Source organism: Chanos chanos, chromosome 2 (assembly GCF_902362185.1).
Source record: "Chanos chanos chromosome 2, fChaCha1.1, whole genome shotgun sequence".
In the NCBI taxonomy this organism is placed as follows: Eukaryota; Metazoa; Chordata; class Actinopteri; order Gonorynchiformes; family Chanidae; genus Chanos; species Chanos chanos.
The window spans coordinates 20,145,793-20,173,264 of record NC_044496.1 but is presented as its reverse complement, the minus strand read 5'-3'; the positions used below and the strand labels follow the sequence as shown (position 1 = coordinate 20,173,264).

At 38.6% G+C, this 27,472-nt stretch overlaps 2 protein-coding genes across 4 annotated transcripts; one reads left to right on the top strand and one right to left on the bottom strand.

Annotated features, from left to right (window-relative positions):
* Nucleotides 1-387: 387 nt before the first annotated feature.
* On the top strand, nucleotides 388-9,558 carry btbd10b (BTB (POZ) domain containing 10b). 3 transcript variants are annotated; one of them, XM_030794361.1, is made up of 9 exons: nucleotides 388-488; nucleotides 1,389-1,537; nucleotides 5,171-5,367; nucleotides 5,573-5,861; nucleotides 6,220-6,322; nucleotides 7,544-7,664; nucleotides 7,879-8,076; nucleotides 8,336-8,446; nucleotides 8,627-9,558. In XM_030794361.1, exons 3-9 carry the CDS (start codon nucleotides 5,214-5,216, stop codon nucleotides 8,956-8,958), a joined length of 1,308 nt encoding a protein of 435 aa, XP_030650221.1. In that variant the 5' UTR covers nucleotides 388-488; nucleotides 1,389-1,537; nucleotides 5,171-5,213; the 3' UTR covers nucleotides 8,959-9,558. The 3 variants fall into 3 exon arrangements, with proteins under 3 accessions (XP_030650221.1, XP_030650222.1, XP_030650223.1); XM_030794362.1 differs by lacking the exon at nucleotides 1,389-1,537; XM_030794363.1 differs by lacking the exons at nucleotides 388-488; nucleotides 1,389-1,537 and having other exon boundaries at nucleotides 5,199-5,367; nucleotides 5,573-5,652; nucleotides 5,704-5,861.
* Nucleotides 9,559-11,357: 1,799 nt separating this feature from the next.
* On the bottom strand, nucleotides 11,358-27,246 carry bmal1b (basic helix-loop-helix ARNT like 1b). The gene is made up of 20 exons (XM_030794360.1): nucleotides 27,178-27,246; nucleotides 24,710-24,778; nucleotides 21,593-21,659; nucleotides 21,297-21,444; nucleotides 20,785-20,805; nucleotides 18,575-18,613; nucleotides 18,184-18,222; nucleotides 17,724-17,881; nucleotides 17,369-17,448; nucleotides 17,185-17,277; nucleotides 16,850-16,967; nucleotides 16,423-16,572; nucleotides 15,968-16,214; nucleotides 15,088-15,194; nucleotides 14,798-14,948; nucleotides 13,327-13,415; nucleotides 12,453-12,555; nucleotides 12,126-12,222; nucleotides 11,912-12,005; nucleotides 11,358-11,800 (listed from the first exon to the last, which is right to left on the bottom strand). Exons 3-20 carry the CDS (start codon nucleotides 21,603-21,605, stop codon nucleotides 11,643-11,645), a joined length of 1,905 nt encoding a protein of 634 aa, XP_030650220.1. The 5' UTR covers nucleotides 21,606-21,659; nucleotides 24,710-24,778; nucleotides 27,178-27,246; the 3' UTR covers nucleotides 11,358-11,642.
* Nucleotides 27,247-27,472: the final 226 nt, after the last annotated feature.

The following is a 27,472-nucleotide window of genomic DNA, read 5'->3' as shown; positions in this document are numbered from 1 at the left end:
TCAAATTTGCACTAAAATGCGGACCAACACTGTTTTCTCGTTGATACATTTTCATATGTTAAACTTATTCTGAACATTTTGAGACCAATGGGTATTTATTTCTTTATTTGTTTATTTAATCAGCATGCAAATATGTCCAATGAAAACGAAGGATTTTCTCAAATTGTGCCTTAACGCTGATCTCACATCAGTTTCGCCTATAATATTAAGAGTCCGCATATGGGTAGGAGGAGCTACTCTTCGATCAGTGTACAATGGCAACTTCTACCAGGAGTTGAAAAGAACATGTAAGGCAAAAAGCAAAGGCGTTCTCGCGATATCTGGGCCGTGTGATCGGTTATATCCTGCCAGCAGTAAAGGGATCTGTATTGCCTTTTTGGAAAATGCTGAGGGGGCGTTGGAATTTTGCCCACCTTTTATATGCGTTTTAACGGACGTGTTGACAATAAGACATTTTGTCGAATACTAATGCAAGTGACAGCTTAGAGGTAAGAAAGTGTTTCATTTTCATTTAAATATTGGCAGTTGTGGCCAGCAATACAATATTGTTTGCTGGTTAGCTAACGTTGCAATTGTTTACGCTATCATGGACTGCTAACGCTGAAGACATATTGCTAGCATAGCTAAAGTTAACGTTGGTTTAGTTACTGGCACTGTTAGCTAGCGTTAGCTAGTTACCTACCCGTTAGCTGGCTAGCAGAATACATTTACTGCTAAGGAGGAAAATTGTAATCGGTTGTCGCTTAACAAAGGTTTATCTCATCTCGACGGTTTTATAATAGAGTTGTCATGAATTTGTCTAGCGAGTAAATCTGGTTTGTGATTAAAATCAAATAGCCAAACCCAGAACCACTCGTTAGCACAGCGAACTATTTGGGGGAAGTGACTATGTTAGCGTTGGTGTGAGCTAATCAGCTAGCAAAGTGACCAGCGAGACAGTAAGCGCTGGTCCACTGGGATATTCAACAGTTATACCTGTATGTCTGTTACTTGTAAGAGCTCGTTTGAATTGTTTCCTATTTTAGTCATTTTCGTATAGTTAAGGTGGGTAACAGAGTAAATCTGAAACTAGTGTTATCGAGTTAGCATAGCTATTTCCTGTTTGACAGCAAGAGTGGAATGTGTTTGGCTAACCTGTTCTTCAGGTGAGGCTGACGTAAGTTAGTTTTGATTTGGATAAAAGAAACTTTTCAGTTAATAGTTTCAAACATTGCTGCCTAGTAGTAGAAAATAATTATGAAAGGTTTGTCATGTCAAAACCATCTATAATTGCTTAAAATGGTATAAGGTGTCAGTGAACAACATGTTGTTTTACGTTATATACCCTGATGACTTTTAATGTGTACGTTTTCTGAATGTACTGGGTTTATATAGTGTGCTTTTTATAGTAGAGGCATATGAATGCAGAAGAATCTAGGGTGGATTACATGGTGTGCGTGTAATGGCAGCACGTCCACAGTCGTATGAGGGAGCACTATCAGCTATACTAAAAACGTGGAACGAAAGATTTTCAGCCTACAAGCTACAATCCCGTAAGGTGGGTCCCGTTTTGTTCATTATTTGATCAGAAACTAAGAAATATTCGTTTCTTTATACGTAAGTTTAGAAGTCCTGCTTATTTTGGTACAAAATGGAAATTTGGAATTGGCAAAGTTTCTGTTGTGGGATTTCTAACGTTTTTGTGGCTGCATTCTGCCATAGCAGTCCCATTTACCCATGGGTACACTGTGCTATTGGAAAACTGTTGGGTCAGAAATAATAGTGATTAGAGTGCTTTGAGATTAAGAACATATTTAATCATTTTAAGGACTGTCATTAGGATACAGCACTGTGGTTTTTTGTGTGTGTGTTCCAGTCATGGCCATATTTTTTTATATGTCAATACCCAGAAAGACTGTTTTCTTTACATCTGATTACCATGGGTTAATGATCACAAGCCAGTAACTTTTTCTAGTAAATAATGAGCAAAAGAGCATACAGGTTGTGTTAGTCACCTCATTGTCAGCATGGCAGACTGAGGTGTCATTCACATTGAAGTAATGCCAGTTATTTTCCATAATGAAGCAAGAACAGAATCAGACCTTGGAACAATGTGCTGAGAGGTGTATGTAGGAATAAGAGAAATGCCCACATTATCCAGAATCTCAACGAATTTAGGGCTAAATATGGTGAGTTAGTTGGGCAAGTATTTGCATTTTGCTCTGTTTTAGAAACTGGCATGGATATGAAATATTTCTGGAATTTCTTGGCTCTCTGATAGGTTTTTACATTCTTAAAAGTATTTTTAATTTTTATTTACTTATTTTTGCAGTACGAAGCAGGAGTCATGTTTTTTTTTTTCCTTTTAGCTGAACAATTTAAGCTCTGTGAACACACAGATCTACTCTGAAATAGTGACATAAGCTAAAGATCTCTTATCTCTGTTGTTACCTTATGCAGTATTCTGCTTTCTTCCAAAAAGACCTTAAGCTGATGATCACTGTAAACCTACAACTGAAGTTAAAGAATATCTTAAATCTCTCAGTACTCAGTACAATGTAGCGTCTTCCCTGTACACTAATTAACAAATGGTTGTCTACACAGTGAAATATTTAGCCTAACAGCTGAGCCCATGTCTTCTTTAATGGCTGCTGCTGTTTCTACCCCTTAATACAAAATTATAACGGCCCAATATGGGTCTTATATCAGTTATATATTCTGTTATTTTGCAGGCTGTTTTGGTCTTTGATAAGCTGGGACTGACCGACAGGTCCCACAGTAGGTGTCAACCGATTGTCTGGTCGTTAGATAATCAGGGCCGATATTTTCAAATTTTTGAATATCTGTCATTGATATATTTTTATCTAAGTTCTCGATTTTAAAAAAACCTTTTAAAAGCAATGCGTATACTATTCCGACACATCTCCGTATCTCTCAGGTTACAAGTGCAGCAGATGCAGGATTTTAATTTCACTGCAGTAGCTCCCAGCACTTGACATTACACAAGGTAGTATAACATTAACAAATACAAGCTGATCTGTTGCTTTAGCTGCCTTTTTCCCATGTATCTCATTTTCAGTAGTTAGTGGAGACTGTTTTCAGACGACCATGAACCTAAACTCAGGGCCTGAAATTATTTTAAATGATCTCCCTGGTAGACTGAAAAACTTTTCAGAGAGACTTCACCAAGCCACTTTTTCTGTTATCCATAAAGAGAGCAACTTATTAAATACTTTTTTTGAGTTTTTAGACAGTATTTCATAAACACAGTGTGTCAGTATAATTTAATTTTGAAAGTTGTTGTATTTGAGAATAAATTTAAAATGTATGTACATTTACAAATATGATTAGTACAAGACAGCGTTTGCCATTTGCACGCACAGCATTTATCATTTAAATTTATTGTTCTGGCTTTAAACATAAACTCTTTGGAGAGGGTTGTTTTTAGGTTGCTCGATTACTATTAAGTGGCAAAATCGATTCATCAGCCAGTGTCGAAATTTACAGGCATTTGACAGGTGGTTTGGCGATCATTTCAGACATTGCTCAAGGTATTCACATAGTAGTGGGCACACTCAGTGTAGTTAATCTGAGCTGACTTTTTAAAAAAAAATTTAACCAGTTATCTGGTTTTTATATACCAGTAAAGTGTTCTATCAATCGTAACTGTACACAATTACAGTGAATACTGTGTATTTCAGAAGAAAGATTTTAGTCTGGCATGATTCTATAGTTTTACAAGTTAACAGGCTTGTGTTGACAATAGTATACTCAGTTTAATCAAGATTTAACTGATGTTTCCATATGTCAGCCTCTAAACAAAACTGAGTTGTTTCATTTGTTAAACAAAGACATTAGTCGGTGTATGTAAACTGAGATGGTGGAATCAGTCTGGGAACGTTATACAGACAGTCCAGACAGGGCCATGATGCAGTTATCTCTAGTAGAACCTGTGTTATTGTTTCCATAGGTTATTGAATTAGTATATATATTTGAAAATATTTCTTATCTTATATTACATACATAGACAACCAAGGAGTAGACCTAAGTTGTTTGAAATGATAATGCCACTTTTTCTGTGTGATACATATGATTTTGACAAGCTGTTTGAAAAGACGTTGGATCTCACGCAAGAACATTTTTGTATTCTTGTACTTTTTTCCATGAGATTGGCTTGTATGAGTTTGCCATGTCAGATTCAGCAAACGGAACAAAGCAGGCATCGTTAGTAAGCATCACTTGAGGCCTGTGCTGTCACTAGCTTAAAGAAGAAATGGGCTTGATACGAGACTGGATTAAAATGAAAAGTCTCCCCAAAGCAAAGTGGTTCGTGGCTGGACTGGGTGGCGTGATGACAGGGAGAGTCTGCCTCACAGAGACAGACAGGAGAACACATGCCATAATGAATGATGCAGCACTGCCAGTTTGAGATGCTGCTCTGGTAGGGTTATATAGTGGCCTCCATATTAAATAGAAAGTTAATAATATTTTTATATGAGTACATTTTATAATGTGTCGCAATTCAAATAGCTGAGTAAAACATCTAATCTAAAATCTAATGCCACCAGTAATCAGAATAAACTCGAAATGATTATACATGTTAAAACGTAAATGTGTGTAATCAAACTTAAAATTCCCATGAAGTAATGAAAAAAACAAAAAAACAAAAAACAAAGTTTTGTTGTTTTGGAGAACAGCATGCAACAGATCTGGTCCACTTGTAAATTGGTTGTACAATAGTGAAAATTCAAAAATGTTGCTCATATAAACCATTTAAGAATAAATCTTTTCATATGTGTGGTTCTTGTATGAGGCCCATTGATCTTTGGCTAAGTGTGGTTTTCAAACTCGCATCACCATTATTTAAAAGTGTTCGCCTCCTATTTGAATATTTTAGATGATCATCAACTCGCCAGAAAATCATCAAGCATATGTAGTGACATAGTTATAAATATGTGTCTTTCCCCCTTTAATATACAGTGCACGCGATCAGGTATAAATTTACCAGTGAGTAACCTCTTTAACCAGCAACACCTTTTTGGTTGCAGTGAACTGGTGCTACTGAGAAATGCATGCCTGTGTGATATTTCTTTGAAACAAGGATATCATTACATCATGATGTTAGTCACAAAAACATCAAATTAGGGGAAATTGTAGTAACGGACCTCTCACATTGTCTTGCTGTCTTCAGTGCCCAGTCGTGTGAGTCTTGACTTGAGGCTGACCCGGTTAAGATGAGCCTTCATGGTGCCAGTGGAGGCTGTGACCGCTCTCGAGATCGTCGCCGCTCTAGTGACCGCTCACGTGACTCCTCACATGAGAGGGGCGAAGGCCAACTCACACCCTGCATTCGAAATGTGACCTCGCCCACACGACAGCACAACAGTGGTGAGATCAAGCTTGCTCATGGTGCCTGTCTGTATTTTTTTTTTTTTTTTTTTTTTCCACTTTCTTTGTCTAAGTTCTGTTTCCCCTGGGAATGGCAGATGTTGCCAATACCCTACAAAATGACATAATATAGTAGCTAAACCATTTAGAACTTGTTTTACGTCAGAGAATTTCTCAGCTGAAAATGGCTGTTTTGTCTCTGCAGATCGGGAAGGGGGCTCTAGGCCCAGTAGCCCCAGGCCTCAGCGGGTCTCTCCCAGTGGATCCAGCAGCAGCAGCAGTGGGGTAATCAGCAGCCGCAACAGCAGCTTGTCTAGCTCAGAAGGCACTTTCAAGGGAATGAGTGTGGGCGAGATGGTCTTTGTTTACGACAATGTCAAAGAGGGTACCCGTAGCATGCGAACCTCTGAACGAGTCACTCTCATCGTGGACAATACACGGTTTGTGGTGGACCCCTCCATCTTCACAGCTCAACCCAATACTATGCTGGGCAGGTATGGACGAATTTAGTCATATTTCTCAACTTTTATGCAAGACAATTTGTAACACAAGTAGACACTGCTGTTTCATAATATGCATCACACTGCCGTTTTGTCCATGATTTTTCCACTTTTGCAGACTGGATGCAGTGGGGGGGGGGGATCCTTTTCTCTGTTGATCTAGTCCATTTAAATGAAATTCAAAAAAGCTATATATTTCTTTATTATTGTAGTGTTTGTTCTCTGTCTCCATATGGTGATTATTATGATAAAGACTTCTTATTTTCATGTGTGTGTCATTCCAGTGTTGTTAAATTAAAAACACATTTGAACCAACAGTTCACACGATGTTTTCTGTGTGTTTGTCTTGTAGAATGTTTGGATCTGGAAGGGAGCACAATTTCACAAGACCTAATGAAAAAGGAGAGTATGAAGTTGCTGAGGGAATCAGCTCAACTGTGTTTAGGGCAATTTTGGTAAGTTTGCTATTTCATAAGTACATTATCTGACGTGCTGATGTAAGCTGTGACATTAGTATTTTATTGTAGTGCTGTACATCTTGAACACACGCAGACTGGAAATTTGCATTAGTCCAGACCTTTTTAAGAATCCTCAGATGAATAGGTCTGGTCTTGGACTTGACCGATCCAAATGACATTCAAGCCATGCTTAAATGAGTGTAATAGAACAGCCAGCTGTTGATATCAGTCTGCTGCACTGAATCCGTATCTATGACAAGTCAGTCTTGCAAACTTACATCAGTGGATTAATTACAGTTTACAATCAGTAAAATTTAGCGACAACACTTAATCTTTTCTTTGCTCAAATTATCCATTGGTTTGCCTTGATTGGCTTTTCAAAAAATAAAATAGATTTTAATGGATTCGTCTTATAATACATGCAGTGCCATTCAAGACCACTGCCTAGATGCATCACATCTGTGCTGAAATAATGGTAAAGTGCATTATTGTTGTTATTAACTGATTTTGTCTTTGATTTTACCTTTGTGTTAATATGCCAGTGCTGTTAGTGATTCTACTCCAGCATGAGTGCAGTCATGCCAGCAGTAAGCCATTCTTTCTGGACATGCCCAGAGTTGGCACTGTATAGCCAGCATGTGACACTGTAATAGCACAAAGCATCTGCTTTTATTATTATATGGGTTTTGCCTCAGTGTATCTGATCATTGTGCTGTGGCCGTTTGATACTCAAAGCAACCGCACAACAAGAGCCTATAATCATCTTTATGCTGGATCAGCTTTTAATGCACTCTGTCTTACACAGAGTTCTGAATGGACTCTGCAGTTTTTTTTTCTGCAGTGGGATGCTGTAGTCCAGGACTGTACAAGAGAAGAGAGATCAATAAAGTGAATGAGTGCAATGTAAATGGCTTTGTAGTTGACCTCTGATTTGGATCAATTTCAGTCACCACTATCCACAGAGCTGGCTAATAAAAGTGGAGTGAGCAGTAGGATTCACCACATCAGCACAGCCACTCAGTAATCTCATTGCTCTGCCCCCACTGTTTTATGTGCTGTTGAGCGATCTCCATCGTTCCAGTCAGTTGGCAACCGACCAGTGTCAGCAAAGAGACTGTTGGCTATTCTTCCATTTTGCTTTTAGGGGCCGTTGTGTTTTAGTTTTTCAGCCTGTGTAATGGCTGCCTCTGTGTTTTCTGTGCTCTGTGTAACTGTCAGGATTACTATAAATCTGGGATAATCCGCTGCCCTGATGGAATCTCCATTCCTGAGCTAAGGGAAGCATGTGACTATCTGTGCATCTCCTTCGACTACAGCACTATCAAATGCCGGGACCTCAGTGAGTATGCCTTTGGCTTTTTCTCCCCGTTTACCATACAGAAGCTTCCAAAGCTTACTCTGTTTGTGTTGAGATTTGTGAGTCTTTGTAACAGTGCACTTCTAAAGTAGCAGCTTTGGTGCTCTGTGTCTGTTATGGTTCTTTGAGCAGTCTAGAATATGCTCTGTATTGGAAGGTGCTGATTTTTATACCTGTGTTTGGACTCACTCCATAGGTGCCCTGATGCACGAGCTGTCGAATGATGGAGCACGGAGGCAGTTTGAATTTTACCTGGAGGAGATGGTGTTGCCGCTGATGGTTGCCAGTGCTCAGAGTGGGGAGAGGGAGTGTCATATTGTAGTACTGACAGATGATGACGTGGTGGACTGGGATGAGGAGTATCCCCCTCAGATGGGAGAGGAGTACTCTCAGAGTAAGTACTCATGCATTCACTTACACATTAACATCAGCTGTAGCATCATTTCGCTGAATCTAAAGTACCATAGCACTGTCGTTAACACTGTTTGTTAACACACTTTGTAACATTAATATCACATTAGGGGTTAAATAATTTAAAACTTTTTATGATCATTTTAATCTTTTTATGTGAAGAAGTTTTGTAGGTAAGATGATTAAAATTATTGGAAAGCAAATCATTAAATTTTTTGTTTGTTTGTTTGTTTTTTCTCTAGTTATATACAGTACAAAACTCTATCGTTTCTTCAAGTACATTGAAAACCGAGACGTTGCCAAATCAGTTTTAAAGGAGCGAGGATTGAAGAAAATTAGACTTGGTATTGAAGGTAAGATTTTGCATAATGTCTGTCTCACATTATCACACAGACAGTATTTTTATTGTTTTCACTCAATTATGGCATCGTCCGCTTGAGCCCCGAGTTGTTTTTTTTGAAGTGTCGACTAGTTTTTCAGTTTGCCAGACATCCAGTCTTGCAGCCTGATTTACTTGAGCCGGTGTTATGCAGGTTACCCCACATACAAGGAGAAAGTGAAAAAGCGCCCTGGTGGGCGCCCAGAAGTCATCTACAATTATGTTCAAAGGCCGTTCATCCGCATGTCCTGGGAGAAGGAGGAGGGCAAGAGCAGACACGTGGACTTCCAGTGTGTGAAAAGCAAGTCCATCACGAACCTGGCGGCGGCCGCAGCGGACATTCCCCAAGATCAGCTAGTGGTCATGCACCCCGGACCCCAGGTGGACGAGCTGGACATTCTCCCCAACCACCCTCCCGCAGGCCACCACTACAGCAACAACTACAACAACGAGCCTGACCCCGACGCCCCATCACCTGCCGTCTGAGCAGCCCCCTCACCCTCACACAGCATGCTGCAGCATGGAGCAAGAGTGACACCATAACCAGATTGCCTTCTGCACTTCCTCCGCAGCCTTAGAGCCTCAAGTATCTAGCCTACTGTAAAAAAAACAAAAACAAAAAAAACAAAAAACCAAACAAACGAACAAAAAAAACAACAATGAAAAAAATCTGAGGGACAGCAGATACTGGCATGGGCAGTGTTCTCCTATTTTTTCTTCTCTTTTTTTACTTGACCAAAGGAAATTTATTTTTTTTGTTGGTTCTTTGAAATAAAGTTAGCAAACTCACTTATTTTGTAATTGGGCCTATTATTTTTATTATTATTCTAATTATTGTTCATTTCCATATTATTGTTACTTGTGTAATTGTTATAGGGTGTTTCTGATTTGATAAGTTTGAGATGTGCACTGGGTGGTGGCACTGTGTTATTTTTCACTTGCAAAGCTCTCGGTTTGGCCAGAGTTGAATTGCCCTCAAATCTCCTTTGTGGCACCAAGCTGAAGGGAAACCATTTGCCTGCTGAATGAATGCAGTGTTTTTATTTTTTTCCCCAATGGCAGGACACTTATTTATGTGGTCGGGAGACCTGTTCAGAGCTGCAAAACTATTGTATAATTCAAAAAATATATATTAAAGCATTATGCTTTGTTAATAAGACTTCACTTCTTATTTGATTTGTTCTTGATTTTCACAACTCCAGGGGTCATGGTATGGAATGAATGCTGCATTTACCATTCATTCAGGGTAAATAAATGTTTTCAGTGTGTTGAAGGGCGGTGAGGACCGTGGAAACACTTCAGGGGCTTCTTTGAGTGAAGTTCTGTTCTCAAAGCTAAACAGAGGAGCTATGTTCAGTGTCTTTTAGCATATCAGTTACTGATAAATCTTACTCTCCCATCAATGACATAAAATGCCTCAATCTATCAAAAGATAGATCCATTTTCATGTCAGAATTTCATTAATTTATTGTTTTTTAATCCTGTGCTCCACTGCTGCAGTTTTGTTGCTGAACTATTAAAATAATATAGTTTCTGCCACGTAGCCTATACAGTAATACATTCAAGTAATTGCCAGGATAAAGAAATACAAATAAATGATACATACAAAACACAAAAGAGGCATGTGTCTCAACACAGGTATAATTCCTGAGTTAGTTACACAATGTTTCACCTTCCTAATGGTGACATTATTTTAGGTATCATGGCTAGAGAGAGAGAGATCTCATCGGCTAAAGAGAGCAGTGATTGGAGTTTCAGCAAGAAAAACTGCTCAACTTGATGACCGAAAAAGAACATTGGCTACAGTGAGGATGGCATGGAAGTCTGAGGAAAAGACATTAGCTGTGGTAAAAGGGAGTCAAAGGCAGATTCTCTGACCATGAAATTTGTGAACTAGTTAAAGACTGAAGGCAAATGAGGCAACTCAGAACTGACTGATTGCAGATATCAGTCTAAGGCATGTGCAGGCAGATGCACCAAGAGCTTTCCATGAACAACCCCACAGAGGGGGGTACTACAGTCAGGATGCAGTGCATTTACATATAGAAATGACTGTAGGTAAAGTATTGCAATGAGCATAGTTAGTGGTCTACTGAGCAGTGGATAAAAAGTCCTGTCATCAGATAATCATCATTCACCCTGTTCTTGAAAAGCAGCTTGGTGCACTTGTAGCATCAATGAAAAGATGATGATATGATGCGACATGTATAAATACAAAACCAGTCCTTAAAAAGCCATTCTGAGCAACCGCCTTGCTTGTACTATGCTAAACCAGTTCTATTCAGATGGAAGTGGTCTCTTCCAGGATCACAAGTTCCCTGTCAGTAAACCATATAGAGTGGTCATTGTGTGCTTTGATGAGCAAGAAAAAGATACAAACCACATGATTACCAAATCAAAATCGAAATTAACACATATGAGAGAGGGGTTCTCAAATGGAACCTGAAACCACATATTCAGCCACCAGCAAAACACCCAAAGATGGAATTTATCGCAGAAGAATATTGTTGCATCCCACCAGGAACTTGTAGGCTCTATGGTTAGATGCGGAAGCAAATTTGGTTGCTTGCTGTGATACTTGATGATGTTTTTTTCCTTTATTTTGGCAGTTGCTTGGAATTGTTCCTCCAACCAGATCAGTATCTTTTTTTCTTTCTAAATCTTCCATCAGACTCCTCTTTTCTAGCAATCAAATTCAAGAGAAGTATTTTTTATTTTAAAAATGTCACTGCTCATACAATACAGTTAAACCATATATATACTTAGAATTCTTACATTTTTGAATACACAGATGTATAAAACAGTAATTCAAATGGGACTTTCCACCCAGTAAATATACCAAAACTGAGAGGATGTATAGCATCAGAGTGTTGAAGATCATTCCAGTGTGATTACATAACTCTTGTAAAATCCTGAAAAACTGGAACTTTTTGTGGTTTTCTATGGATGGAGATTGTCATCTTTTGATAGAGACCAGTGTATGTGGTCTTCTATTCCAAAGTCCCATTAGGCCCAATGTTAGCTGTCATCACTTGAGAACAATTGCTAAATGTCCTGTTGATATCACTCTGTCACAAGTGACAGACAGGCACATGGTTAAAATGTCTGTTCCATTCTCAACTGGGCACCCCACTATCTTATTGAGGTTAGTGGGCAGCGCTTGGAGGCTTTCACAGAGGCCAAGGGAGGTCACTGAAGTCCACTGGTCCCCCAAGTCCAGCATCAGCCTCCAACAGACTCATTATGACTGCCATGGCAGCTTCATCATTGCTCGGGCTGCTGGAGCCAGGTTCATCCATTATGTCAATGCCAATGTGGGAATTATCACCTACAGATGAGGAGGAGTACATGGATTTACCACCATGTTAGATAAAATATAATCTCACTGTTTGCCTTCTATTGAATTAAAATAATTGAAAAACTAAACAAAACGGCTTACTTAAAATGGAGTTGTTTGAATATGGGTATCCAGTTGAGTCCTGGCTTGATACCATCCCTGCTGAAGGAATGTCTGGAGTACCTCCATTCTGGATCTAAAGAGAGCATTATAAACATAAGGTCTACATCAGAAGCACCATTTCAACAATCCTAAGGGATAAAACACAGATTTTTGAGAGCATATTTCCATCCATATTGCAAGCCCCCTTTCTCACCTTCTTGCCCCCAGGAGAGGGAGTATCTGGAGGTGGAGTGCTATTAGTGATATTTAGAGGGCTGGAGCCACAGCTGGACGGCGATGATCCCCTTATCCTGCCAAAGACCAAGGTCCTCAATTAGAATCATTGCAAGAAAAAAAAATCAATTTTACTGAAATGCTATGACCCACTGAGATGATCAAACATTATGACCCAAAAGTAGTCATTAAAAGAATCTTTTAACGTGTAGTTAGTGTGGTGTGTACAGATCAATATGGTAACCATAAAGAATTTGCACCCCACTTAGTTTCTAAAAACAAAACTGAACTGATAGAAGTGCCTCACCTCTGGATCTCCATCACCTCCTCTGCAATCATGCGGCCAATCTTCCCCGCACCAGCTCTTGTCCCTCCAGGAATTCCAGGCACTGTCTGAAGAGCCCTCTTCCCTGAACCGGGAAACAATCAAATAACACACTTAATCAGGATATATACCCAGGGTGCCAGGACCTCAGTCTCTCTCCATTTACGACTGTCTCTTTGACCCAAACACTTTGTGTTCTGTTTGTCTCTCATATTTGTACTGCGCAATAACCCCTCTTTACTTAGAATGCATCAAATGAGCAAGTGAATGTATTCACTCTTGTATGAGCACACTGCAACCGTTAAATGAATTTTATTTATTTGGTGAATTTTGGTGTCTCCTGTGAAACTTTTATTTATCTTTCATAATTGCTAACTTCAAGCCACTGACTGAAGATACTGGGAATCTGGGAACACTCTTGAAGAAGCGGGAATTTTTATATTTTCATTTTGTTGTGGAAGAAATAAAGTGATTAATTTTACCACAGTAAATGGGTCATAAGGTACATATGCTTCAGCATGGACTATGAAAACTAGGTGCTGAATCTGAGGTATCTATACTGAACAAATGCTAACATGGCACATTAAAAGTAGAAATATTCAATTTTATCCCATAGTGACACCATGAGGCCAACTGGGGTAACTGTTGGTGCACCAACAAGCAAGGTTCTACCAAGAGGGAAGGTTTCATAGAAAGTCAAAGAGCAATCTGGGAGATACAGGCCAAAACAATGATACAGAAAAAGAATAAAAACACTAGCAAAAAACTGCAGGGTGCCCACACCTTTAGTGCTTGGCCCCTTAATGAGGACTGAGGTACTTAATTCAAAACATCTTGGAGCAGAGCAGATTCTTACCATCACCAGCTGTGAGGACACTGTCCATGCTCTGGGGGGAGGAAGCTAGTTGTGGATAGCTGGGGTCTGCTCCCTCAAGCATACTGCCTCTGAAAGAACAGATTCACTATCAGTGAACATTTGCTTTACTTATACCTCAGTGAGTTTCTTTACTCTAAAATAAATCTTAAATCTGGAAGCAAATGATTAACATTGGTATATATGAAATTTTCACAAAGGTTCCCAAGAGATTTTCTGTCCCTCTATTACACATCCCTCTATTGCAGTGCATTATAGGCTGTGCTATCATGGTTATTATCCAGTATTAGGGCTGCCCTCTGAAAGTCGGCGAGTCGAATCATCAGTTGGAGGCCCATCAGTCGACTGAGATCTTTCAAGGCGAGCAATTGTTTTTTTGGGGGTTTTTTTGTCAGTCAGTGTACATTACAATAACAGGATAAAACAGATAGAAGCTTTCAAAATGCACAGGGATAACATTTCAGTGAGGAATTATAAATAAGGGGAATCATAAATATATTTTTATATTCTAGCAGGGCTATCTGGCTATTCAGCGCTTGCTAAAAAAATCCACGTGACAACATGCACTGGTGGTTAACTGATGAGAGAAGCTGAAACCTAGTCTGGCTATAACCAGGTCTCAGAAGAAGTATAAAGTATGGTGGCATTTCGAACTTTTGAAGGACAGCCATAAAAATAAACTCTGCATACAAGAATTTGCTTATTATTCAACACCATTGAACAGGGCAAACCACTTGAAACGAGTAAGTTGCATAGTTAGGCGGCCATCGAAAAAGAGACTGAAGACAAATGTTTGCGTTTTCATTTTAAATATCTCAAATCTTAAATTGCAAGTGTTTAACTTATTTATTTATTCGTTTACACTTCAGATTTACACATTATGATGAAAGAGAAATACAGTAGCCTAATAAGCCTATCCTGTTGAAGACGTGAAGTTATTATTTTATAGCGGGTAATGCTGTGAATTTATTTTAAACTGTTTCATTTGTTTATTTATTTAGGCTACATGTTGTTTTTTAAGTTTAAAGTGAAATTGAAAAAATAAGTTATAAGGCCTTGATTTAAACAGAAATAAATGTGTGCCGCCTGTCTCATTATTCCGACAAATCCATATGGTAGCCATATGTCGGCAATTCAAATAGGCCACAACTCAAATCTTGCATCCACATGCAGCTGTCTCTTATTGATTTTTAAATGCTCAAAAATACGTCCCCATGACTCTATTGCATTTGACTATGTTAATGTGGTCGAAACCATTACTGAAACTCATGCCAATGGATTTTCGAATTGCCAGATAATCTATATGAAAACGAGTAGTCGAATACTCAAATTGAATAGCCAAGTCCGATTCAACTGACAAAATTCTGAGTCAGGTACAGCCCTATGCCGTATGCCTGACAAGTCAAAGGAGAATGTAAAGGAGAATGCTGTAGCTCAAGTTTCATTTACTTACGAGACAACAGTGTTCGTAGAAACAATGTACTCGACTTCTTTTGTCCAAGGGTTCATGAAACTGAACCAACGACTTCTCAGAGTGATGAAAGAGCCATCTTTGATCTTAAACTTATAAAAATTAGTGTTGATTTTTTCTCTCATTTGTAGTACTGTGAATAAAGAACAGACACAAAGGTAAGCTTAGATATAACATCAACAATATGTACTAGGTCATAAAGTTTCAAAATAATGCCTGACTGCTTTGAAGATTTCAGACAGAAGTCCATATGGACCCGCTCTCGTGGATACCTTGTCTGTGGCATTCAGCGAGATGTCCGATGTCATCCTGATGAAAATATTCATAAAAAGAAGTCCCAAGAAGTTCTTGGGGCAGATAAGCCAGAATGGCAGTGGCCCTGAAATGAAAACAGATCCTGTCATTCAAAACAACCAGTATTAATGTTTGATAATCAGTCTCATGTAAGGTACTGAAAAAAGTGCCGAGGAATAATATTGTGCACAAAAAAAAAAAACCAAGAGGAGGATCATATTAAGTTTATACTGCTGAGGGTGAGGACATTTGGGAAGAAATTAACGATACAACCACAAAAAACAAAATGGGGAATTTTCAATAAGTATGTATGTCCCACATTTAAACCACTTTTTAGGACTCAACTTCACCCCCTTCTGGAACAGTTTGTTGTGGCTAAATATGGACCTTGGCTTGCTATGGACTCAAAAAGCTGCCATGCTAAATCCAGCACTGGATGCACTATGAGGCCAGAGTGGATATCATGTAAAGAGTGCCTTTTCTGGTCACCAGGTTACAGCAATGTTTGTCGAATGAAGATATCTTGCAGAGGAAACCATTACATATTCAAAGCACAGTTTAAAGCCAGTACTGTCAACTTTCTTGCTCTACAGGGAAATCACAGCCTTTCTTGAGGGAGGAAAGCTGTAAACTGCTATAAAAGCCTGTCTCCACAATGTGTCTATAGCAGTAAATTATGGTGGTGTACCTGAAACTCTAGGAAATAGCAGTTTACTCAGGGTAAAAATGCCATGCAGGCTTTGACTGACACCCTGTCATGGAAGGATCTCAGATTCAAGTAATTTGAAGGCAGAAGGGGTAGAAAGGACACAGATGTCAAATGAAATGAGCAGCCAGTGCATTCAAGAATTTGCTTACCTCTGGTCCACAAAGACAAACTTCCCATCGATAGCGTGACGAGAGACATATTCAGTGGGTTTAACACGAATATCCCCACTCATAGGTTGGGGGACAATATGCGGGTGAAGTCGGCCAATGGCTACCAAGCAGCTGAGGTTGCAACCTTCATTGTCTGGTTCATTATCTTCATCCAAGCCCATCTTTGTGGGAGGCCAGCTCTTCAGATAACCAGTGCTGTGAATGGTGCAAAAGCTCTTCCGGTCAGCTGCAGAAGAAAGCGAGACATGTTCAATAACTTCATCCTTAAATGTTATCTCAAATTCAGCTGCTCTACACAGTCAATACATAAAATGTCCACAGAAACATATAGTGAGCTTAATATAAAATATATATGCTGACAATACGTTTCATGTGCACTTTCAACTGATGTAACCAATGAAACGCTGAGCTGAAAAAAGTGGATAAAGTGTTACCTTTTTTTTTGGAGCATGTAGATGGGATATCTTTATCCTCCATTTTGACCAGCGGCCGATTGCACTTCATTCTGCAGAAAAAAGAGCGTCTGGCCCCTGAGCAGAGTCTAGAGGGTCCGGGTGTGATGTCTGTCTTCACTGGCAGACCAGCTGAAAAATATATCGTGCATAATCAACCCTGAGCCATAACAAACAATTTATTGTCATTTTAAAAATGCCTAGTATTTTCTCAGACATGCATTTCCACAGGATTCATTTAACTGACATGTAAAGTGTAAGAACATTGTAGAATTTGGTTATGAAACATAATAACTTAGTGTACAGCCTACAACACAATACTCATCAATTCAGGTCTAATGGGTCCACCTACAATGACAAAAGGAAAAAAAAAAGTTGGGGCCGTAACCCGAAAGGCCAGGTGACATACTTTTGGCATCAATGAGTCGCTCCCGTGGTGTTGTGTCAGATGAGGACAGCTGCTCTTTGACTTTGGCAATGTCTTTAGGATGTAAGTAATCAAACAAACTCTGGCCAATTAGGTCATTCTGCCAAAATAAGAGAGTCTGTTTTAATACACCTGTAACTTATCATATAACCAAAGAATTCACAGTACATTAGTCTGAAATATTTATCTCCCAAAATCTGTTTATTAAACATTCTGCATAATCACCTTATAAATTGTGTAGCTTTGAATAAAATACCTAAAATAATTTTTATTATGAAATACTTTTTATTTTGAAATAACAAAGCTTTGACACCTACTTGGCTGTAGTTGAGGATTTTGTAAACGGACTCTGAAACAAAAAGAATCTTTCCCCGATCACAGCCAACCACGAAAAGAAATCCATCAGCAGCCTGCAGGAGAGAGCAGGAAAAAGAGTCAGCCGGCAGCTTGAGCCTCTGTGAGAGCCAAGCCAAGAGAGGTCAGTGACCTGAGATGACATACCCTTAATATTAAGTGCTTCAGTTCATCATCTGACAGGAAGGCCGGTTTGTAGTTAGCTTCAGTGTAAGGATTAGCAGCACCTTCAGAATGATTATACCATTAATTACAGTACTCCATATGGTCTTTGTTATACCACAATATATATATATATACACACACACACACACACACACACACACACACACACACACACATATATATATATATATATATATATATACACACACACACACATATATGTATAACTGCTTTACAAAGATGAAAGTAAGCACTAGTGGCAAAGACTACATAATTGTTTGTGAAATGAATAAGTTTGAAGTGAGGAGGATGAATAACTTAGTGTTGCATGTATCACCTCGTAATGTTTTCATGTGCTGGACTGCCATGCGTAACACGGTGAGTTTATCTAGTTTACGGGACATGGCGTTGCAAGTAGGCACTAATGAGGCCAGCTCATCTATGAAGCTGTTCATTTTGTCCCTGCGTCTCTTCTCAATCTGACTGTGAGCCTCCCTGTGCAACAATAAGCAAAGAGATATTTAATTTAGTCAAGAAATAAATAAATAAAAAATAAACACAGCAGCAAAGTTCATAGAAAATGCCTTATTTTCATATAGGGGTCCCATGGCCACATAATGGGAAATAGTAAGTCACAATTTATCGAAAAATACCTTAGAATTCCATATTTCTGATTAAGCCTCTGATTATGTCCCAGGCTTTACTTCTCAGATTATCATCTGTCACACTTTTCTGTTTCAGTTTCCAGTCCTGTGTACTACACTATATGTTTGATAAATCAATAAAAATTGAAATACCTGGCATTCTTTATGCGACCTTGCTGATCAGCACAGTCCCTAGAGAGAGATTTTAAATAGGGTTATGTCACTTACAATTACCCAAGAGGCATTTACATTGAACGTCAAACAAAATTATGTTAACGTTAAATAAGAGTGCATGTCACATTAAGAATGAACCACTAAGATCACTTTCCTGTTTTTTTTTTTTTCCATAAAAGACCAAATATATCGCAAGTACATCAGGGTATGTCAAAAACTCCTTTCCAGGCATCTCCAAAATCACTTGTTTTGTATTTCTGGTTTTACTTTCTCTCTCTCTCTCTCTCTCTCTCTCTCTCTCAAAAAAAACCCTACTAAAAAGCCTATAGTGGCTATGCAATATAAACTGTAATTCTAGAAAAAAAAATACCTTCCAAGTTGTTTATCCTTGTCTGAGTCTACACCATCCCTTAAGAACAACAGCAACAAAAAAACAGTATTATTCCAAAAGTTGTACCTGTTATCATTTGATGTATTTAACACAACTTGGGAAAAAAAACCCAGAAAAGCACAGGCCCCATTTAATAAGAGCACCAAAGAATGGTTAATTTGCATCAGAGTGATATAAGACACATTACCTCCATCTTATTTTAACGTTTGTCACACTATTTAAATCACAACTGTGCTCTTATAAAAAGCCTCCTATCATGACAAGTCATTGTGTAAAGCATTTGGAAAAAAAAAAAAAGACTTGATTAATTCTGAGCAGTAGTCTTTGATAAAGGCCATGTCTTTGTTTGTAGCATCAGTGTTAAAGTGGTACCTGAATCTGCCTCCCCTGTATGCCTTGCATTTCTTGTAATCTTAGTAAAAAAATTACATTTCTCCTTCTAATATAAAGCCCAATCACAACTTTGGCATACTCAAAGAGCACCTAAAAGTTAATATCACAAACTGATCCAGGGCTCAAGCAAAAAAAGTCCAAGTGCTTAAGTCCAAGTCACTGCCCAAGAAACACTTGGTACGGCTTTGTCAAATTAGCCTTTTTTTTCTCTCCCATTTTCCAAGCGTGTGAAAATGACAGCAACCCTTAACTAAATCGGGCCCTTCGCATATTTAGATAAAACAGACACCTTGTATAGTACAATTCAAAACTATTCATGCCCTAGATAAAGATGAACACAATATATATTACATTACAGTAGATGTTTAGACTGTACTGTGACCTCATATAACCTGTTATGAGTCACAGTTCATAAAAGTGCTTTCCACTGAGTAAGTATCAAAACAGACTCTTGAAACCTAAAATCAAGCCAGCACTTATGTTACTTATTTTCTACAATCATTCTCGATTTGTTCATCTTTATCGAGGGTGTTGTTCATTTTGAATGGTGTGCTACTGATCGCAAGCATATTAACGGCCAGAGGCAAGAAATTCTCATATTTACTCACTGCTCTTACAAACTGGCAACTGTAGTATCTTTTAACATTGCCTGTCTGTCTGATAAATGTTAGAGGCTCAGCTTTTCTTTTCCTGTTGGCTCCCACCAAAGAACCTGTTCCACTTTCATATGATACTTCTAAAAGCAATTACACCATGGCAGATGCACTCAGATTAACTGTGCGACCAAAAGAGAACACTATTAGCAACAAGATATTCTGTGACCGCTCATGTAACCAGTGTAATTTCTTTTTTTCCAGACCATTTAACTTGATTAGACAAGTCTATCATTAACTTAATCAAATAAAATTATTAGAATAATTTTAAAAAATGATCAGGGAAAGACACCACAATGATCACTGAAAATATGAGAGACTGATCAAATGGATGGCGTAGTAAACAAATTCTAATGTAACACCAAAATACCTTGATGTATAACTAGTGCAATAAATGTATGGCGTTATTTTGCTGTCTTTATTATGAGAGCGCACACAGAATACGAACGCGCGCAGAGACAGGAATCGAGCGTGTAAAAAACAGATACTGAGGGGTGAAAAATAATATTGTGGCGAATAAAGCTGGTATCGCGAGCGCATTATTTTTCACCCCTCAGTATCTGTTTTTTACACGCTCGATTCCTGTCTCTGCGCTTGTTCGTATTCTGTGTGCGCTCTCATAATAAAGACGTCTTTGTACAAAATAACGCCATACGAATTGTAATCAAATTCCCCATTAGAATGAACTTACACACGAAAGTTAATACAAGAAAATTCAAAATAAACATATCTTGGAGTTCTCTACACATACCTTATAAATGAGAAGTATTTATATAATATGCTAACAGATTAATGAGTTCAAAGCCATCCATATTCACTGAGCCATCATTCTCAGAAAACTGCTTTCAGAGATGAATAAACTTTGAATGACCTCTGCACGGGATGAGGAATCTCATCTACGTAGCACTAGATCAAAGGGAATACAATTACTACTTTTTCTCATGCAGGCCTAATGTAGATATCATCCATTTCCAGTTTCCAGGTCTACAGATATTACACATGTTCTCTGAGAGGATGTAAGTAGTGGGGATTCCATGGATGGACCCTATGGACAGTTGTATGAAAGAAGGCCAAAGAGAGGGTGCTTAGAGTTTATTTCACACAGCATTCTACTGAAACACATTTTATTGCTTTCATACTTACTCAAAAGTAAATCCATCCATTCTGTGAAAGTAAGAAAATTGACATATGTAAGGTCATATCTCCAATTTCTGTCCAATCATCACTGCAACTCCAGGGAATTATTCAAATATACTGAGACGATACGTAAATGATTGAGAAGTATATAATAGCATGTTACATGCAGAAGATTTGTTTATAAGATAAAGTTTTGCTTCAAAATGTCATAATCAGGTTCAGTGTTTGCTCAGTATAATCTGGCAGTCACACTTCTTCTAGAATATTCTTCTAGTGCTGAAGTAACACACCTGCCCCTCGGTAATTAGCTATGGTAACAAAGGGCTGGAGCATCAGACAATCAGTCTGTGGTTGTCCAGGACTAAGGCAGTCCACAAATGATTTAGATCTGTGTCACAATTCTGAGAAAAGGGGAAAAGGTTTCTGAAAAAGTGAGTTTAAATGTATTGCCACTTGGCTGAATGCGAGACTGATGAGAATGTTCTGATGGTAAAGTTTCATTATGGATTAGTGCTTACTGGTAGTCTGTGGAGCTGCCTTTCCTTTTACGAGTGTAGTCCATGCCTGGGGTGTTGATGGAGCTGCTGATTAGGTCTGTAGAGCTGGGAGACATGAACTCATTCATTGTTGATGAGATGTCCATTCTTTGGTCTGCCATTAGATCATCTGCAAAATAAATAAATAAATCTGGGGACAAAAACAAGTAGTCCACTATTTGAAATATTTCATCTTCAACAATTTTCTTCACTTTAATAAAAAAATTACAAAATGCCAGTACAATAAAAATACATTGCTAGTCTTAAGAGGAGCTCACCACAAATACTCATGAGGGCTGTTGGTTTTCAGATCATCTCATGAAGAAGTCTTTCAGAACACTTGGTCTGCAAGAGAGCAGGAAGCCAGTGTGAGTTGGTTTCGTGTTTCCTTAATGGATTTGATCACAAGATTGGAGGGATTTAGATCATTTCATAAGCAGGAGATCATAGTGGTGGAGAGGGTGACGTAAGGGAAAGGAAAACATTCTAGTCAAGTCCCCGTTTGTTAAGACCAGTCTGAACTGACTGCTCAATAACTGATACTGAACTGATTAACATGGACAACATGAATGAAATCTTCAAAATAAAACTAGGCAGAAAGAAGTTAAGAACAAAAAATAAGGAAAAAAAATCCCATAATGTGATCTTGTCATGTATTTGTATTAGATTCATCAAAATGTTAAGCAAGGAGCAGAGTAGCATTACTTAAAAGTGGTGATATAGCAAAATTCACTTCAGGTGTGTGGCCTCTGGGCGTGTTTGCTAAATTCAATTCACTATGCCTTGTAAGAGAACATCCACATGCATGGCACGCTTCCAAGGTCATCAATTTTTTTATTTGTTTGTTTGTTTATTTAAAAAACTCTTAAAAAGGATCCTAGGGGCAGAATACCTCAAAGTACATTCAGCTGCTGAAATCAGACCAAAATTAGTTCTCTCAGGTGGCTGTGAGTCTTGCTGTTACAATATTTTCTGCTGACCTACTTCTCCCTATCTCCTCTCAAGCTCCACAAATGATGCTTGTGTCTTGGACTGGTCTATAACTGAACCAAGAGGCACAGCATGTACTCGATGACATGTCAGAAATAATATTACGTTGTACTATTGTCACTTTTGTCTACTCTTTTCTTTGTCTCCATTTATTTCTGTGAATGTTAACTTCTAATACTTTTTTGCTTGTATTGAAATTGCACTTGAGAGAGCAGACAAACTCTCAAAAACACAACACTGCTGCGTTTTGTCACCACTCTGGTTGCCTGGATACAGCAGTGGAGAACCTCCTTGAACAGATGGAAACTGGGACTCACTCTATTGTTCCCAGTGCTAATCTTTAAATACTACTCAAACCGTGTCATCTTACTCACAGGATATTTGGTACTTCAGAGCAATACCTTTCTTCAGTGCACTTTAAAAGAACCTCCGTTTTAGAAGCTATTGTATATGACTACCTGTAATAACCCACAGTCTGCAAATGCTGACATTCTAGCATCTTTCCCTGCAGGAGAACTGGTATAGATTGCAGGGTGAGGTCATGAGCTCAAAACAAAACAGATGAAGACAGTCATGACGTAAAGGGTGCAACAGGAGTCGAGAGTGCTCTGAAACAAAATATCCTTATCATCAATGCTTTTCAAAAGTGTTATGAAACACTTTTTGTATTGTAATGACACATACCCACCCAACACCGAGGCACATATTCAAACGAACAGTCCACTATGTTGTGTGAAGCCAAATGCATGTCGGTACCACCCTTTTATATAATGATAAAGTGGCAAATGTTTTACTGCCACAATAGCATTTGAACTGCATTTTGATTAGAACTGTTCAAGAGTAAGAGGAAAGCTTACTGAGGATACAGCCATTATAATCTACAGTAGGGACAGACAATTTGCAGATGGCCTGTAAGAAATGTCAACCAAATTGTCCATTACATCCTTTTCAATAATCTGGAGTGACGGTGTCTGAATTTCAGTCCAACAGAAAGAGATGGGGAGGCAGGACTACAGCAAAAAGAAGGTTGGGTGAATGTAGGTCAGTTGGATAAGCCTGTTAACTCATAGGATTTATGAGTCAGCAATACCATGACTACACTCTTTCATTCTTAGCTAAATCAAATGCCAGCTACTGTATTCTCCTGCTATATTTTCAGTTTATCTGTTTGATCTTCCTATGTATAAATACCATTCACTTAATGTCACAATACCTTAGGATGTGAAGATAATACTAAATTTAACCAGGCTCACCCATAAAAATGTAGTCTAGTTTATCATTATTTAGATATCTGAAACTAAACCAACTGTATATGCATCAATGGTAAAACACTACGAGTAAAATAATAAAATACCTTCAGCTAAAATACCTGATATATTTCCTATAATAAGTTATTAAACACTGAATCTGAACAACCTTTGAGATGTTTTCAGAATTAATCTAAAGCACAATATCTTGAGCAATTGTGTCACGAATTCAGAGAGAGGCTGGACGCAGGAGCGCATTAACTTTCAACAAGTTAAGGTTGATACACAGCAACTGAGAGGCTAACCAGGGACAGGAAGGCTAGCAAGGAGCAAGAAGGCTAACAAGGAGCAGGGAGGCTAACTGGAATTAGGAAGGCTAACAACAAGAGGGAAGTTTAAAAGGAACAAAAACAAGGCCATAAACAGGACCACAGCAGGCTAACAAGGAATAAATGGCTTGGTACATCCATTTGAGTGAGACACTATGCAAGTGGCTGATGGAAAACAGAGTATTTATACAGGAGACTTAATGAGATAATGAAGGGGAGACAGGTGAACATGATAATCAAATAATGAGCTGGCAACACTGATTAAAGAACAGAACACTGATTGGCCAGAAGACAAGGAAATTGCCATCCCTTCTTACTACATGGAAAGTTCAAGTGACCTGATTACTCAAACACCCTGAAAGACATATAATATATGATGAAGTACATTAAATGCAGAGAACTGTACTACAATTGTGTAACACATCATGTTCAGATATACTTATATGGGGCAATGCTCCCATTCCTTCTGGATTCATTGAAAACCTGTAGACATTTCTGATAAGACCATGACTCACAATGACAACCTGTGACAAGTTCTGCAAGTATTGCACTAATGCTAATGAAATCTTCTATGAAAGGGTACCCAGCTTGAATGCAGAACTGTACAGAAATGTTTTGCTATAATTAATTTACACATCAAGGGGCTTCTAAGCATCAGTCTGCATCCAAAATTTAGTGAGAACTAGAACTGGCAAACATCAACTCATTCTATAAACAAACATAAAACTGAGCAGCAAGAATGTTTGATGCCTCGTGAATATGAATTTCTAAGCAAGATCTCCGCATTATCAACTGTAAGCTTTGTGTTTCTGTATCCAAAAGACTATACCTCAAAGGAGACCAAACTTGAGTTTTTTGTTGTCCTTCAGGTCCAGAAACACCAGGACAGGCACAAGACCTGAAGATGACAGAGAGGGAAGGTCAAGTTTATGCATGCTCACAACACTGAACCAGTTAACCAATACAGTGGCCGATTTGCAAGCTACAGTGTGTGATCAATAATAGCCGCTAGTGCAATGAGACAATGAGAAGAGTGAAGAACGTAGGGTGACAGATGGGTTATCTGGAGATTGTGTGCTGCAGAGAGGATCGTGGGAGGCCACTAGCGGCAGATGGGTGACAAGCTGCTTAGCAATGCTACAGTCCCAAACCCAGCAGGCAACCTTACATATGCTGTCATCAAAACCAAAGAGCCAGGGCTAACAAGAACATCTTCACCTGTACCGTACAACCCAAGATAGCTCACCTTACTGCACTATAACACTGAAGCCATGTCACTATTGGGCAGAGACTGACTGCTCTCTTTGTGCCTTAAGCCAGTCCGCAAAGCAGTTTTTTTCAAAGCACTGTGAGGAACTGAAGAATGTGAAAACTACCATTCCTATTTTCTCATTCTCATTGACATCTTTATGTCGGACCTGAACATGTTTGATATATAAAAAGTCTCTACACAGATAATGGCAGTAGTGGTCATGAATTCAGATCAAGTGCTGAATATAATAATCCAGACAACCCCAAAAGCCATGTTAATCAAGAGTATAAATAACTATTCAAATCAGTGTTTGCACAGAAACACTGATTTCATAATGAAGGACAAAGAAACACTGAAACAGCCTAATGATGAGGGGGCACAGATGGCTGTAAAGACAATACTAGCTTAAAAAACGCCAAAAGACAATGAAATTGTCAATGAAAAAACAAAAACCCGTGATTTCCCCCTTGTATGGGCTCTGGGAACACATAATCAAACAAGATGACACTGGAAAAGATAAACTGTTATAATTTCAAAAATTCTCATGTGAAAAATAAAATTATTTTTTGTTTCTCACATCTTTTTTTCACCACTTCAATCTTGAATAAAACAATACACAAATACAAAACAATAAAAACTCTTCATATAAAGACAACTGATAAATTATTGTCCTTGTGAGGCACAGTCCTCCCTTTCCATATAAAGACGTAAAGACACAGGAGTCCTCTGTCCATATGCAGAACAATCACATCATCTACGGAGTAAGACACATAGATAATATCAAATATCCAGAAGGTTTTTTGCTCTTTCAGCTTACGTTCTTTTTTATAATGTAGATGATCCTTTCTGTACATAATCTCTCTCTCTCTCTCTCTCTCTCTCTCTCTCTCTCTGTGTGTGTGTGTGTGTGTGAGCAATGCAAGCTTTTAAATTCTAATAAAACCATCAGCTCCGTCGTTAGGTCCATCCTTAACATTTGTCCTTAACATACGAATCTCAGCGCGAGACTTCTGCATTTCAGCATTTTTTGCATTTGACATCTGCATTTGAACATTATCTTTCACGGATGTTGTACACAAAGAACAGCTAGTGACCTATGCATTACACCTGTGTATGCTAATAGCATCTAATTAGGGTAAGACCTCTCAGAAAAAAACTGAGGTTTACGCTCTACTCACTACTTAGGCTATTTTGGGTGAAGACGTTACAGAACAGCCGCGATGCTTCTCAACGTTGAAGCAACGTTGGACTCCATACCAATAAGGGTCAGCAACCAACAAGATTTCAGCACCGTGAACCACGCTAGCTTACTGATATACCGTACCTCAAAACACAATGATCGCTGAGCATGGGCTTAACCTAAGCAGCTCGATAGATGTGTGTCTTGTTCTGCACTGGAACGTGTCGTGCATACAATGACAAACGCTTTGTTTCTTGTTTGTTACAGGCGTTGAATGAGGCAACATAGAGGCCAGTGTGGCAGGTCTATACAAACTATTTTGTTAATATATTTAAAGTGACATACTTTGTAACCATGTATACTGTCCGGACAGAAACCTACTGAGAATCCAAATATGCGGTAGAATAATTTTTAGCGGCGATGTATTAATTATTGTGCTCCAGTGCGTGCCTGGTGGCCCTATATATACACTCTTAAAAGAAACTAGTTCCGAATGAAGAGTAACTGTGGCCAGTGTATTGCATGCAAGGTAAGACGTCAGAGTTTTGTTTTATGAAACATTTGACCCCCTGAATTTACAACACCAGAGTTCTGCAGTTAGCATCCACATTCGAGACCAACGGTCAGTCAAAGGTGAGAGCTAAATATATAATCATATTATAAAAATACAAAGTTCTGCGTCAAAATATCGTTTTCTTTACAGGAATATCAAAACTTATGTAGCTCAACTACATTTACCATCAAATGCAAGCTCTACCGTGACGCTCTAACATTCCTAACATAGCCGCCGCTAATAGCAGAACTGGACGTCTCGTTGGTGCCTACAATTATGTACTTTAAATAAACCAAATAAAATTGTACTTACATGAAAGAGACAGAAATGCACATATATGTTCAGTCGAAAATGGACCGCAGTAGAAAGTCCATATTCAACATGACCTACTTTTCTCTCCCTGTAAAAACCAGCGCACCACTAACCTACTTTCTACACCAATTGCGTGCCTCTAAACAACGAGCCGTGTAGCTTCTAGCCAATCGAGGCACACGTCAACAATCTGATGGCCAATGAAAATGCAAGAAATCAGGCACGCATTCCCTGCACTTTCCCCAAAACTATTATTGTAGAATTCATAACACAAAGCTTAAGCCCGAGTCACCAT

Coding starts and splice junctions, on each gene's coding strand:
- btbd10b (XM_030794362.1), top strand. CDS start 5,214: ATGAGCCTTCATGGTGCCAGTGGAGGCTGTGACCGCTCTCGAGATCGT. Junction 5,368..5,572: donor CACACGACAGCACAACAGTG/GTGAGATCAAGC, acceptor TTGTCTCTGCAG/ATCGGGAAGGGGGCTCTAGG. Junction 8,077..8,335: donor GGGAGAGGAGTACTCTCAGA/GTAAGTACTCAT, acceptor TTTTTTCTCTAG/TTATATACAGTACAAAACTC.
- bmal1b (XM_030794360.1), bottom strand. Junction 16,215..16,422: donor TACATGCTCCAAAAAAAAAG/GTAACACTTTAT, acceptor TTTCTTCTGCAG/CTGACCGGAAGAGCTTTTGC. Junction 14,949..15,087: donor CGCTGAATGCCACAGACAAG/GTATCCACGAGA, acceptor CTTTATTCACAG/TACTACAAATGAGAGAAAAA.